We start from the raw sequence: 16641 nt of genomic DNA on the forward strand, positions 1-16641 counted from the left end.
AGCTCCGCAGCTCCATTCAGAGCCATCTTTTCTCCAAACAACCAAATAAAAACTCTAGATGTATTTAATTTACTCTGTTTCATGCTGCTGCTCTCGCTGTGGAGCAGATGGCAGATCGCTCCTGAAAAAAAAAACCCCGCCGTGTTCTCACGGTCCGGTGGCAAATACCCTGCGGCCTGGCACGGTCCGTGAGCCGGTGGTTGGGAACCTCTGCACTAGAGGACATTCCGTCGGTGATGTTCTGGTTTATTTCCCACTTTTCATCGCCACATCTGTGGAACTACTGGACATTCTGGTCAAAGGCGCACTCTCCCTTGTACACACAGCGAAACGGAGAGGAAGCGATCGGGGCGCAATTGGCGCGGCTGTCTCCCTCTCCGATGGCACCAACGATACCGCAGCGATAGGTTGCCCGCGATCAGTGCGCCAAAACAGTTCATTTTCATTCTCATTATGGAACGAAACAAGCACCGTGCATAATAGCGACACATTCTCCATGACTCTCTTGCCACCCCCTCAGTCGACAGTTTGCCTGGAGCGGCGAAATGGCTAAAGCCGGCCCTGTAGATGGGCACGCAGCTGGAGGTTGAACCTGTGTTGGCGAACCGGACTGTACAACGTCTGGGAACCACTGGTCTAGGGGATAGACCGCCTCATTAGTGTTGCCCCACATTATGTCGGTCCCACGGTGAGCGTTTTCCTCCCTTTTTACGGAAAGCCCTGATGGACCCAAAGTGTTGTTCATAAATTTGTCCTCATCTGAGTTCTCGTCCCTCCAAAGCTCTTCACGCACATTAGTGGAGGCATGTGACTGCATTAGCTCCACTAACCACAGTCAGGTCAAGGTGAGAAGAGGTAGTGTGTCTATTAAAGGGTGGAGACACACACACACACACACACACACGCACACACAAACAAACACAAACACACAAACACACACACACACACACACACACACACACACACACACACACACACACACCTGAAATAGTGCATGTTGTCACACAATACTGCGGCAATGAGCATAACGGAGTGTGACTGAAGCAGAAAGTTGTGTTGTTTAGACAAAGAGATTTTAGTACAGCAGTCTGTTACTGACAGAAACTAAAAAATCCAATGCAAACACTAAAATCAATGTCCAATCATAAGTAGTATTATATTGCTTTATACCGGGAAAATTTATATATATATATATATATATATATATATATATATATATATATATATATATATATATATATATACACACACACACACTCCGCATACCCATGTAGAGGGACACGTGCGTGGGAGAAGAACTAGGAAGTCCTCAAAATATTCAAACAAAGAAAATACTCCCGCACACAATGTCTAAACCTGCAACCTGTGGGAGTCTCTTCTGTGTGAATATAAATTACCTTTGTATTCCATTGCTATTCAGACACATACATGAACATTATCAGTTCATAATCCTAAATGGCAGAACAAGGTTGATTGACTGGTAACCTATGAAAAATGTGCACTTGTGTGATGTTTGTTCACGTTTAGGCTTATGGCCAATTTTTTCCCATTTTTATTGTCATTCATTTATTATTGTTGGCTATTCTTTGGATGTGAGCTGCTGCACCTCCAGGCATGAATAAAGTATCTAAAAAGTTAAAAAAAAGTCATGCAACACAACCTGAACATGTAGTAATCAGGTCAATTCTAGTGCTTAAAAAAAAAAAAAAAAAAGATTGTGTGTGCTGCCGATAAGAGGAAGCCACACTGCCGTGTCCTGTGTGTGTGTGTGTGTGTGTGTGTGTGTGTGTGTGTGTGTGTGTGTGTGTGTGTGTGTGTGTGTGTGTGTGTGTGTGTGTGGTGCAGGGGAGAGGTCCCTCTCTGGGTGCATTAGGCTGATTGCTCTGACTGTGCTGACACAAGAGGCATTCCACTAATGTGCGTCCCTCCCCCCGCCGGCTGGCCCTGACGGAAGGAAGGGCAGAGCGTCGCGGATCACTGCTGCCTGTTTATTTATAGCCGCGGTGTCACCAGAAACACCCTCGCCTCCGTCCAACTCCCCCCTCACCTCCCCATCCTCCCCCACACCCGGTGAAAGACTCTCTGACTTCTGCCCCGGGGGAAACCCCCGCCGTCGGCCTGCAGCCCTGCCCTGTTTTCTCGCACCGGGCTCAGCTTCTCTGGCAGAGTGTGCTGCGATAAGGGGGCTGCGAGTGTGTGGTGGTGGGATGAGCAGTTATGTAAAGTGGGCCTGTGCGTGCGCTTTAGCCGAGTATGTCGTATGTATGAAGCGTGTGTGCGTGCGTGCAAGGATTTGCACGTCTCATTATGCATTCTCAGACAAGTGGGCCTTGTAAATTTGCCCGATCTGAGTTCAGCTAAGCTGAGCCAGCGCGGAGCTTTGACCGGATCGCTCAAGACAGAAAATCAAATGCTCATTCGGGGCACAGTGTCTTAACTGAAAGGTATAAAGGGGGTAATCAAGTGAGGAAAATAACTAACTGTTAAGTGAGTGTTTTTAAAGATGGCGGCGTGCACCTCATTAAGGGGACAAAAACCGGAGCTACAGCCGGGGAAGTCCATCTGGTCAGCCGACCAAAGGCAATTTATCCACTGGCCCGAGCCCGGCCGCACCAGCACTTGTTGAACTGAACAGCTGTTCTGTCAGAGGGAATGAGAGAGAGGGCGAGCGAGGGAGAGGGAGAGGTTAAACAGATGCAGGGGGAAGGACCGACAGAAAGAGAGAGGGGCATATCCAAGCGATAGCAGCGAGTCTGAAGAAAAAAAAGGAGAGAAAGAGTGATAGCAAGAAAGGGACAGGAAGGTAGTGACTGAAAGAGAAAGATAGAAACCATGTGGAGATGTGATGGAGAGAGCGAGAACTACAGAGTGGCCATCCCTCATGATATTTTTCTCCGCCGTGGTTATGAAAGCCTCGTCAGCGTCAAAAAGGCCACTTGGTGTATGACACTTGACTGAAGCCCCCGTATGTTTATGATTGTTGTAGTGACAGTGCAGTGTAACTTATGGTGAGTCTTTTAAACCTGTCAGCAGAATATACTGTATATGCTTAATAAACCAAAAGCAAGTTGGATTAGAATTCACCTTTTGAAAAATATTGGATTACCATTAGCCAATTGTGGTGTGGGAGTGGTTTGATTTAAGCAGCCAAACCTGCCTTGGGTCTAGTTAATTGAGCTCAGGAGCAGGGGTGGCTGTGCACCTGTTGCTCATCAGAGCAACCGATGAACGCAGGTTAAATCGCCCACCCTCACACGCACACAGGGAGAGCCTCTCTCATGACAATGTTCCATCTGCTCCCGGCTTGTTCCATCTTGCCACTCTCTCCAATAAACCTGTGTGTTTGTACCATCATGACCTGTGTCGGCGAGCCCCTGGAAAAGCCACTCACGTGGCGTGTGGCAGGCGGAAATGCCACACCAATATTATCAAATTCATGGAAATTATAAAGCTAAATGTTGATCAGACCAGTTATGGTATTTCATAGTATTTTCTTTTCCAAATACAAAATATTAGAATTATAATTACATGTTAAAAATATTTTTAGAGTACAAGCTGCAAATAAGCTCACAAGCAAAGCCCCTTGTTATTTTTGAGGTGACACCTTCTCCAATGCCAGAGTGCCTGCACGCATTGGGTGAAGAATCTTACGGTTGGTGACTCATCCGTACAGAAATAAGCTTGCGACAAAAAAAATACAGGAAAGGTCTCCGTTTCATATGAGCAGAACAGCAACTGCACTTTAATAAGCTCACACTCGAAATGTCTGGTTGGAACGGCAATTAAGTTGACTTGGAATCTAGCATTCTGGGTCATGAATCTTCACAGTGTTAGCTGATTTTGCAAATCCTCTATCACACTGTTTCAGCATTCAATGTTTTAATATTACTTCATAGTTTATATATATTATTTTCATTAATTGGATCATCTAAAAAATCTGTGACAGAACTGCAAAATACACAATCAGCCACAACATTAAAACCACCACTAATAACCACTAATAGTTTGTAGGTCCCCCTCGTGCCGCCAAAACAGCTCTGACCCGTCGGGGCATGGACTCCACAAGACCTCTGAAGGTGTCCTATGGTATCTAGCAACAAGATGCTAGCAGCAGATCCTTTAAGACCTGTAAGTTGCGAGGTGGGGTCTCCATGGATCAGGCTTGTTGTTCCAGCACATCCCACAGCCCCATATGCAGCAAGCTGCGATGCACTGTGTGTTTCTATCATAGCAGCATGAACTTTTTCATCTATTTGTCCTACAGTAGCTCTTCTGTTGGATCGGACCAGACGGGCTGGACTTTGCTCCCCGTGTGAAACAATGAGCCCTTGGGCGCCCATGACCCTGTCGCCGGTTCAATGCTTGTCCTTCCTTGGACAAATTAGGTGGGTACTAACCACTGCATACTGGGAACACCCCACAAGACCTGCTGTGTTGGAGATGCTCTGACCCAGTCCTCTAGCCATCACAATTTGGTCCTTGTCAAAGTCACTCAGATCCTTACACTTGCCCATTTTTCCTGCTTCCAACACAACAACTTCAAGTACTGACTGTTCACCTGCTGCCTAATATATCCCACCTCTTGACAGGTGCCACTGGAGCGAGATGAGCAATGTTATTCACTTCACCTGTCAGCGGTTTGAATGTTGTGGCTGATGTATGCATTCCATGCATCCCCAAACCAGTTTTGGGATATACGCGACATCGCTCACAGGGCGGGGATTTAGCGGAGATATCCTTCTAAACAGACAGTCTATACTGCACTGACCGTTTTGAGAGCTTCAATCCTCAGCAGCCATCGAGGAAACAGTGGAATGACTGGCTGATCAGAAGCATTTGCGAACCCCCGCCGATATATCATGTTAACAGAATATTACTCATGACCTTTAATTCAAAAACCTATACCCTTGTTGTCAGTGGCTTCAATTTCACGTACATTTTACATAATCAACCTTACGTAATCAACAGCCAAGAATCCTACTAGTGCTGCAACACATTCCACAACATCCATTTCACAACACAAATCTGTTAAAAATAACACATTTCCATGACACAAGCTTTTGAACCTTGGAAATGCTGATCCCACTTCTTTCTGCAAAGTGCCTTTGGTAGATGCTGGGTTTCCATAGTTTCATGCCATATGGTGCCATATGTGGCAAATACAAATCTAAAAATAAGCTCCAGAGCCCATTCTGAGTATCATGTTGAGTTCTGGTCAAGAAGTAAAGGTCTGGGACGTGGACAAGGAAAAGAGAGATGAGTCACTCCTGGGGGGGCGGCGACTCACTGCTGGGGGGGGCGAGTCGACCAGATGCACATGGAGTTGTCTCCAAGTCAGATATCTCAAACACAAGCACAAACTGCCAGCAGTGTTACATTCCAAACTCGAGAAAAATCTGAGTCTAATTCCTTGTGTATGTGTGTGCATACTTGGGCAAATAAAGCTCAATTCTTTGCTTTCCATTGATGTATCAATTCTCAAAATACCGATACACTATAGTTAGTTATCTTGTTGTATTGGTTGTAATTCAGTATTGTAGGCCTGTCCTTGCTGTATTAATAGCCTTGGAATGCATCATAATGTATTGAACTGCGACCTCTGTATCATGGCACATACCTTATCAACAGCCTAATTCATTCAAACAAAAAGTTTTGTTAAATACAAATTCATTTAAACACGTTACAGTGGTCAACCTCAGTAAGTTACAAAATCAAAACCCTTTTCCAGGATCCTTTGTATCCATCCATCCATTTGGATCCTTCATACATTCTTAAAATAAAACTAAAATGTGTTGAAATAGATTTCATCATGTCTATCATTACCCTTGTGAGTCGAACATGAGGCCCAGAAGAGGATTGAAATGAAATGGGACAACTTACAATGTGAGCACATTTCCAGAGGATAACTGGCTTCATTTCCCTAAAGGAGAAAGAAAACAAAAGGGGATAAGCAGTTAGATCAGGGAAGGAACGGTGGAACAAGTCATCATATACTACACTAAAGAAGAAGGGCCTTTGTCCTCCATTCAATATTAAATGTATATTCTGTCCGTGAATTGTATTCCATCAATGCATAAAGAGCATAATTAACTATATTTTGAAAAAAAAAAAAAAAAACAACAAAAAAAAAAACCAGTACTTGCAGATGTTACAGATTAATGTTGTGGAGTAAGAGTAAGATATTAAAGAAAAGTAAGATATTTCCTTTGAAAAATATTAGGGTTAAATGGAATTATTGATAGGGATACACCGATTTATCGACCGTACATCGGTTTCGGTGGATATTCGCCTTTTGACTGCAATCGGCCTATTGGCAAATAAGATGACATTCACCGATGGAAGTTTCCAACACACAGACTTTGGCCGTGCCGCCCAGGTATAATATAAGTATAGTTGGCGTTGATTTGTAAGTATATTTGGCGAATCACTTTAGCATTTTATTTATTTATGATTATTATTTTTTTAACCCATCCCAGGAGAACGACGCCATCATTGCAATGCCATTGTCATCACCATGGATTTTAGAAAATGTGGGCACCGCTACCTGCAGCGCTCTAGGCAGGAAGTGATGCTGCATTCATCGGAACCCTGACAACTGTAGGTGATTCTGCGTTCAGGCAAACTCAAAACATCGGTATCGGCTATTGGCCAAATTGTTATTTTAAAACACCAGTATCGCCCAAGAATTTCACAATCAGTGCATCCCTAATTATTGAAGTCCATACAGTATATCTGAAGTTAAGTACAAATTGTACTTCTAGCTACTTTCGGTTCATAGAAAAACACAATGCAACATACATTCAAAACTTGAACTAGCAGTGAAAAGTTCATATAAACTGGCTAGAGGCATGACATTTTAATTTAGCTGTTTATCAAATAACCAGAAGAAAACAAGATGTACAGGTCCCTGTGAGTGGTAGCCAAGGCTAGATATCAAATGTAATACAGACAACAATTATTTTTCAGTGCAACAAACAGTCCAGCTGTTCTCTACAGAAAAGCTGGAGCCGACAACCAAAACCAACAACACAACACATCCAGACATACAGTACTTGTGAATTACCGTCTATGAGCTGATATGCATGTTGCTACAGGTGTACAAAAGGTCTAAAAAGTAAAATGGGCTATTTAACATTATACATAAATTCTAAATTCCGCAACACATAGATCCATTAAATATTCTTCCAAAAACTCCCTGTGGTATGGTCCAAATGAACCCACTTTGCATAGTTCAGTCTCGGGTCCAGCAGGGTATGTGCAGTTCTATACCAGCAGGGTATAGGTCTAGTTTGGTGAAAACTTAACCAACAACTAGGTCACAAAATAAGTTATATCGATTGAACGGACATCCTTGTGTTTTAGGGTAGTGACTGTAGGAGGTACCCAGTCCCTCTTAGCCACTTTTAGATAATGCATTTATCTCCAGGTGTTCCAATTCTCAGCTCCTTTCAAAGCATTTTCAACTGGACGCAGCTTATCAAGATAGACTTGGTTCTATGGCTGACTTTGACTTGGAAAACGTTCCTGCGTTCGCTTCTCTCTCGCTCGAACTTACAGGACGGTGAAGGTGTAGGCCCGGTGTGCTTAAGCCAGTTTTCTTTTAGCCATTCATATCAACTGGGACAAAAGAATGTTTACACTCGTCATCACTCGCAATACAAAACTGCCATCATCTCCTTTCACTGTAAGGCCTGCAGCCTTTTCCAACACGAGATGAAAGGATATAGAAATGTTTTTGTGAAGGGTGCCATCAATTAAGGTGTACAGTCAGAAAATAACCCCCTGAGATGGCTGTGGCCCTTTTTATTGTGAAGTTATATTCAGACACTCTCTCTCGCAAACACTTGCACTAGTGTCGGATCGTCCACAAATGGAATGAAGGCGACCGAGTCTCCCTGGGTGATGAGCCGTTATTGCCGAGTTTTATAGTTTTGTGTGGTGTGTTTTTGTTTTAAGTTGCAGTCTCCTGCCGCCGGCAAATGTTTCCCCCTCCATGTAAGAGGTAGCCTATGCGGCCTATGTGCGGCGTACAATACCGCTGCGTGCGCGGTGTCTCAGTGCCAAGCATCTCATCGCGCATCACCCTTTATACACTATAAACATCGTATCAGCGTTCTCAGTCTCATTCCCGCAGTCTGTCAGTATTCACTACACTAGCGTTTTTTTGTTTTTTTAATTAAACAAAAAAAATAATCTTAAATATACAGACATCCAAAACTGTGATACATGCCGAACCGTGAGCCCACTGTACCGTTGCACGTGCACACACACGCACACGCACACACACACACACACACACACACACACACACACACACACACACACACACACACACACACACACACACACACACACTTTCTAGCGTGTTAATCTCTGTTTTGTTTCCGGACATATTTTCTCTTATTGTGTAGTTTCACATCCTGCAGCATGCAACCAACAAGTCATCTTTCCTTATGATAACCAGTCATAAGCCCTTTATCGTCAACAATATTGATATAGTTAATAATTAGGACAGTAGCACCAGAAAACCAGGGGAGTCCTTATTCCTTTGTAGATTGTCATTGACTGAAGTATGCATGGGAATATAGTACATTAACCACATCACAAAAGAAATTGAAGACGTTTTGAAAATAAATGTCTAAATGGTTGCAGCCAGGTCAGGCAGTTTTGTAGCCAAGTTAAAGTTTAAAAAATAATTGAAAAATACATAAAAAAATAGAAAACATATGTGGTGCGGTGTGTGGATTGGATGGTTTGAGCAGCCACACCAGACCTGGAACTAGGTGATTGGCTCAGGGTGGCTGCATACCTGTTGCTCACTGGTTGCTTCCCCGAATAGCGTTTCACCTTGTCACGGTGATACCCTAGCCCCAGAGAACCCGGTCTGGAGCCTATTCCCTGAATTGCGTTTTACCTTTCAGAAATATATTAAAAACCTAGAGAAGAATAGCAAAAGAGGTGTGTTGTGTTTCTGGCTGCTACTCCGTGCACTCCCGTCTTTCCTTCTCCCCTCCCCACCCCGTGTCTGCTCTCATCGGCTGTAGCACGTTGCGTCACTCCCGAGTCAATCCCGACACGACCAGATATTATACCTGCTTGATATCTCGCCGGCGTCAGATCGCATTATAAGCAGTTCACACCACATGCTCGTCGCACACGGGAGCGCGCTATTATTTGCCTCCAATCTGGGGCTTTGCTCAGCGATCTCCAAAAACCTGTCAGCGAGTGGAAGATCAGGCCAGAGTTCTGTAGTCTGAACTCGGATAAGCCAAACGTCAACAAGAGAACAGCCTAGGAAACACATAGCAGCAGGTGGTATAGAGCAGTGTTTCTCAAATGGGGGTACTTTGGGGTGCTGCAGGGGGTACTCGAGGTACGCGAGGTCCGGACTTGTGGACTTGGTAGTTCGACTCAGGAGTACGGACTCCCGTGGACGGGAGGACGCAGGACGGTCATGGTGCAAAATGCATTCTGGGATACCTGGCTGTCCCAAGTCCACACAAGTCACCACCGATGCACCCTCGATAAAATGGGCGGAGCAAGTCCACATCCGGGCATTTGGACTGGACTTGGCTTGATGCGGACTTTGAATTGGAACAGAACTTGGGCTGCGACTGATGACGTTTCACGAGTCCACAAGAACACAAGTACAGTCAAGGACGCAGATTGAGAAAGGCCTAATGTCTCGATCTAGACATGGTTCTAATGTCGGACGTGATAGAAAACGACGGAAGCCATTAAGAGTATCAGATGTCCATCGTGGACCTTGATCTTATCGCGACAAGTCGGATCTGGACACAAATAGCCAGGAGGGAATGAGGTCCTTTTAATAGATCAGTTATGTACTGGCAGTCATAGCAGCTGCCTTTCTTCCACCCCTGAGCATCGACTGGGCATCAGTCTAGCTGCTGGGAGCAGAGACCGAGCGACTCACAACGGAAGCGGGAGGGTTTCCCCCATTTCACAACGGATGGGCGGTAGAGGTGGTTCGAGGGAGGGGCACGCGGGATGTTCCTAACAGCTGACAGGTTGAGAAAGAAAGAGATGGAGCGTGCATAGACAGGCAATGAAAAACAGACCAACCTAGTACAGCTCAGTGTAGGTCAGGGATCGGAAACCTTTACGATCAAAAGAGCCATTTTTGGGCAAAACGAATGCAGTCAAGTGCAAATGAGAGGCAGGACACTGAAGGGAGTTCTCAGGTGATTTGGCTGGCGGGAGCAAGGGCTTAGGTTTTGTTTGACATTGGGGGGGGGGGGGGGGGGGGGGATACATTAAGCAGAGGGTCTGGTCGTCCTCCCTCATAAAACCTTGAGCGTGAAACACTTGGGCACCAATTTGTGCCTTTGCTACATCAATTTATGTTGGAAATGTCCTCATTCATGTTCTTAAAATTCTTAAAAGTACATTTGCCCTGCTTTCCGCAGCAGTTCCGAAATCCCTCTCTTTCCATCATCCCCAGCCAGATACTTTTCAGCAAATGCAGTGCGTATGTTCAGGAAATGTCTTTCAGTATTACCTTTTTTTTTTTTTTTTTGCTAATTTCTTGCCGCAGATCAAGCATAGCGGTAAGCCAGCAGCGTTGGCCGTGAAAGCAAACAAATTGGCCGACCATAATTCTTTATTTTCCTTAAAGGAATTTGGGATGCATAGCTACTGTATTGCCAGCGAAATAGCTCCAAATATGAGGATAAATAATATGGCCGTTCGGTCAGAGCTGCGGCCTACTTACAGCGTTCCCGGGGAGCGCGTGCTGCTGCTAGCCAGTATCCACTCCCAGCTGTCTGCTCTCCCATTGGCTGGAATTTCTGCATGTGCGCGAGGAAGTGGCCGAATACTCAATTTTGATTGGTTGCTCTACACGCGAGGACCCCGCCACGTCACGTTCCCGTGGCGCGCTTAAGAAGCAGACGCGTTCCATCAAAAACTTAAACCTACCGAAGCACATTTGAGTTGACTGAAATGTAAAAACTTTCTTTTTTAGTTTATTTATTTTTTTAAATATACGGTGTATAGGCTACACATTTTTACAATTGGAGAATGTAAGAATCACTTTCGGCCTACAACAATATATTAAAATAAATTAAAATTGAAATGTCAAAAAAAATGACCGTTATTCATTTCCATCTTCTTTTTTTGTCAAAGCCACAGCGAGCCACTGGGGAGGGGCTAAAGAGCCGCACGTGGCACCGGAGCCGCAGGTCGCCGACCCCTGGCCTAGTTCAATTGAACAAACCACAAGGGGTTAATTCCACATAGCATTTTAATTTGTAAGCTGATATTCGATAGTGTAGGGTTCTGTATGATTATATCGTAATAATGTCGATTTCCACGTCATCCTGCCTGAGTTACAGTCGTAAGCTACAGTATTGAATCACCCTGAAGCCAATTTTGGAGTTTGCCGTGATCGTGAAATAGGTGGCACAACTAGAGAGGAGGTGCAACAAAAAAAGCAGTATTAGAAACGTCATGAATGAATGGTAAATGTTGGTGCCCAATTGCCACAACCCCTCTGAAAAACGCATTCCACGATCCATGGTAGTGAACATTACCACATCCAGCACTGAACAATGCGAGTCAAAAATCAGGTGTGGTGCACGAGATGATAGCGAGAACTGATCAATAAAACGAAAAAAAAAAAGGTTCTGTGGATTCCATGCATGGTGGACAGGTTGAAAACGCTTGTAAGGGTTAGCCCAATTTATCAACAGAACACAGAAATGCTTTTTACATTTTAAAACCTGTATTTAAGGTGGGTAATACCGGCAACCTCGTCAAACACCTACACGTACGAAAAGGGCCTAAAGCGTTTGCAAAATGTGTTTATGTGCAACAGCAAGTGACTGCAGCAGAGCAACACTCTGTACAGTCTATCACCCCGCCGAGCTGACGTCATCTCTAAAAATACAGCGTTGACCTTGTCTCGTCAAGGTAACACATGCTGCGAAGTCAAACGAGTCAATTAACTGTTCGGGGAGAGCACGGTCCGGATCGGTTTGAAACATTCCCCCGATATCTGCCTATGCAGAGAACGCCGGCGGTCGAGCTCCGGCCGCCAACACACCCCCGGGGCGTCGGCAGCAGTCAAACTCCAACCAAGCGAACATTCAGAATCACCCAATAGGTTTTTGACACAAGATCCTGGAGAGGGTTATCAAGGATTGCACATTGATGAGCAATATCAATGGCGTTAGTGGTGGTAACGCGCGTAACCTCAGCCACGTTGTATATTTACTGCATCATATCGTGAACGGCGGATCTCGTCTCAATATCGCGAGTCAAGTGCGTCGCAAACTAGGGAGCCGTCTCTGGCGGGGTCGGCCACGGGGCTGTCACTCAGAGGCAGCCCGGGGGTATTTTGAGAGCAGTGGAGAGCAAGAGGTGACACGGGATTAGTCCAGGGAACAACTTAGCATTTCGCTCCCCGGTCACGGCACCGGTCGCTCCCACTCTGCTTTTACAACGCCGCTTTCGACATCGAGGTTTTGCCGTCGGGGTCGGCGGTACTTGCGTCGCCCGGCGGCCTGGGCCACGGCGTCGACACGGGCGGGGCTGGGGGTTCCATTGCGGCCGGGCCCTCCGGCGATGAACGTGTAAGGCTGTGGGGAGTTATGAATTCCAGCCTTCACAAAATAGATCGCTCACAGACCTACACCCGGACCCGAAAATATATATTTCGCCGATGATTGAGTTCTGTACTTACATTACACTAACCCTTGTTAAAGACCGGAGTGTGCTATTTCCTCCGCACATTACATTGTATACATGTTACTCCAGCAAGTATTCACAATACTGGAAACGGCCAACTCAAAATGCAGGGTATAAATATATATATATATATATATATAGTTATTTTACTCTACGCTGAAGGCTTAGATTTTAGTACCTGTGCAGTAGCGAGTTATTTTCAGGGAAAGAGACTTAAAGCAGATTTAGTCTCCAGGATTACAGGGTTATCACTAAGGTTATACCTGAGGTTAGCTCAGGGTGAGAATAGCCGCTTTCTTCCCCCTCGTGAACAAAAAAGACTGCATGCAACAAACCACTGCCTCAAACACTAAGAGGGCCTTTTGAAAGAGGGGGGAGGAGCGTGAATAGAGGTATTAGATTGAGATACAGTATATATGGACCGACAGACCGGCCGATGCGTGTTGACTCATCAATAATGCATGTTTCATTCTGAATCAATTAGGCTTCGGCACACAGCCCGTGTTTTGCATGATGAAGGGTCTGGCATCAGAGCTACTTCAGCCTCTTCTCGACAGACGACCCAAAACAACGGCAAATTGGGGACACGTGGAACCCAGTCCCAATATTTTAGCTGGAGCGGCGCGTTAAGAAAGAGGCTGCAGACTTGCACGATTTATGTAGAAGCCGCTTTGGCACAACGCAAGGTGGTATATTAAAGGTGTGCTGTCTGTATTCAAGTAAAACAGTAAAAATGACCAAGCAACACTAAAATTTACTGGACGGAAGTCATTTCAGCGAGAATTTCACATTTTAGGGATGCACCGATTTATCGGCGGTACATCTGTATCGGCCGATATTTGCCTTGTTGACTGCCATCGGCATATCTGCCAATAAGATGACATTTACCAATGGCAGAGACCGTGTTTATCCAGTGTTTCCCCACACACAGACTTAACTTGGGTGGGCCGTCCCAAAGTATATTTGGTGACCCATTTTAGCATTTATATATTTATATATCCGAGAAAACGACGCCACCCACGATCCATTTTAAGAAGACGGGGACACGGCTCTCTGCAGCGCCCCAAGCAGGAGTTGATGCTGCGTTCATGGGAACTTGGAAAACTGTAAGTGATGCTGCGTTCAGGGGAACTCGGAAAACATTGGCATCGGCGTCAGCTGTCGGACAAATTGTTATTTTAAACATTGGTATTGGCCCAGAACTTCACAACCGGCGCATCCCTATGACACCTGCACAAATAAAGGCACATTGTGTCCGTCTCATTTGCAAGGAACTTCCTGGGAAATCTGCTACCTAGTCGTACAGTAAAAACACAGGTGTAAATGCACCGAAGAAGCAAACAAGGACGGACTGTGACCAATCAACCAAACCACCACCAGAGGAGGTCAGGGACACATTTTGACCAAATTGAATTGAACCAATAAGTAGGCGGACATTGTACACTGTGTATAATACCGCAGCGTGCGCGTCAGTATTCACTGCACTAGCGTTCGCCATGGCCACGCCCCCATACCGTGAAATAACACGAAATAACTTGCTTATCCACCAATTCGCTTAATGACCCGATCCTAGGAATGGAACTCTGTCGTTAAGTGAGGAGTACCCGTACAGCACTTGAGTAAAAGTACTCAGTTGTTTCAACCCCACCTTGACCTGACCCATTTACTGTCGATGTCCTTCTGCTCGTCTTGTACTGTGTGATCAGTAAGAGTGTCGATATGTCTACACAGCCGGAGATGAAGTACATCGCTGTACGTTCTCTTTCCTTGATAACTAAAGTGACTGTGATTTCACCAGGAATGAACCTTGCTTCTAAAGTGTAACCTCCAACAAAAGTGTTCTTATTGGACCGCACATCCGAGAAAGAATAAATACCTTCCTGACTCTAGCCCACCCTTCACTGGGCCCATGAAGCCACCGTCCTACGGTCTAATGTCTCTTCATTCACCAGCTCATTATGTTTGACTTTGATGCTATCTATAAACGTAGGGACCGGCAGATCATGTTCTGAGAGCTAAATGTAATTATGGATCTCAAAGTGGAGCTTCTCTGTCCGACAGCCGGAGAGAAATTACCCTCTGGTGGAAAACCGGGAGCCAAGCGACAGCAGCAAATTCTTCTAATCTAATATCATCCAGTAGAGCACTTAACTCATTAGGGGTTAGCATATAGGTCGATCTGACGTCACATGCGACGTTACAATAGAGTGCCGGCGTACAACAAACAAACAACAATCCAACGCAAAATAATAATTCACTGACCCGTGCGATCCTCCGGGTTCACTTAAACAACCGAGAAGTTTGGGGGACGCTGGATCTACCCTTTTCAACGCGGCACGTCGGCACAAAATATTAACAATTGGGAGACGTTCATATAAAAACCTGTCAGAACGGTCCGTGTGACAGGGCGGTCGGGCGGCACCGCAGTAACGTTCAGACTAAGGAACCTGGAGTGCTACCGCTGATCCATGGGAAACACTCCTCAGAGCAGCCTCTTCTAACCACTGAGGTATCTTATTACCTTATTACATGAGGTAATACGAGGGGGGATGTCTACATGTATTGTGTGTGCTAAGTTTGCGGTGGTGGGATGGGGGTCTAGGGGTCCATGCATATATATAAATATATATATATATATATATATATATATAAATAATCTTCTTGGGGATGCAACAATATCATTTTCTTTGCCAAACGCGGCCAATTCTGTCCACCCCGAACTTCAAGCATCTGCTGATGCAGTGTATCAATCCAATTCATTTATTCTACTGAACCGGGTGAACTTGGAACACTAGTTTGGGGTCATTAAACAGATATCGACTGACATTTAATCAATTGTTCCCGATGTATATATGACAAAAAACGGCAGAAAATCTGGTCATTCTTCTTAAATATCTACAATATATTTTGAATGGCTGGTGGTATACAATTTTTCACATTGACAATGAGAACTATTTCAAAACCATCACTAGGCTATTCACCAGAGGCTCTTGAGTAACATATTTATTGCGAGGTGAAAAGTAAATGAACCCACCAAAATGTCCAGCACAAGAAACCGCACGCACATTGTCGGCCACGTGTGTGTGATACGGATAATTTATCACCCAAATGATAGCAGTGTTGTTATACTCGCTCAGATGGAAAACAAATGTAGTGTATAAAAGATCAAGGCCAAAAGACGACATGTCAAATTCCATTGGTTTGGTGACATCCAGATGATTTTCCTTTTTTCCGTTTTTTGGTTTCCTTTGGCACGATCTGCCCCCTCCAACGGATTGTACACTGCTACACAGCCAAAAGGGTGTATGGCTCTAGGGTAGCCTGTACAGTATGCATGATGTAAAAATCGGTATGCTTGCATGTGCGTGTAACAGCGCCTTCACCAAATCAGAGTCGAAAAAAAAAAAAAAAGAAAGCGATTAATCCGCGCAGCTCAAAGGTACTGCGGCGGCATCAGTTCCATCTCAGAGTTGAGCTTACCTACAACCGCTTTACAAAGGGCCCGATAATAGTAAGAATACGTAAGGCTTCTTAAGCCCTCGCCTTGAAGTGACTAATGCTGCCTGTGTTTATAAAAAAATAAATAAAAAAAAAAAGTTACACCGCCATGTGTCGTTTGCCTTTACTTTACGTCACTACACCTCGGAATCAAGCTCAGCAAGTACAACTACACAGGATTTGGTTACACGGGTGTTGGAATATGCCGTCCAGCTACAGTATACGGTGACATCAAATGCAGTAACATAGGATACCTGAAAGTCGTATGGACGACACGACGGCGCAAGGCACAAAATGAACAATTTAGGCGCCGTGTGAATTTGGTGCACCTTGGCAAAAAGCTAGGGCCACTTCAGAGCCTCCGGTGCAATGGATCAACATTCTCAGTAACAGCAAGAGATCAGTGCCATTTGTGCGCTCCACGCTGGGCATGAA

The 16641-nt window shown here is 45.0% G+C and overlaps 1 protein-coding gene across 1 annotated transcript in view; it reads right to left on the bottom strand.

Moving 5' to 3' along the window:
- The window catches only part of LOC307242196 (calcineurin subunit B type 1), a 41654-nt gene that overhangs the window by 22995 nt on the left and 2018 nt on the right, over positions 1-16641 (bottom strand). The window contains exon 2 of the mRNA XM_080016540.1: positions 5881-5920. Coding sequence (XP_079872666.1) covers positions 5881-5920 — 40 coding nt within the window. The remainder of the gene's footprint in view (positions 1-5880; positions 5921-16641) is intronic.

The sequence above is a fragment of the Zeus faber genome (genome assembly GCF_960531495.2).
Source record: "Zeus faber genome assembly, chromosome: 16".
Taxonomy (NCBI): Eukaryota; Metazoa; Chordata; class Actinopteri; order Zeiformes; family Zeidae; genus Zeus; species Zeus faber.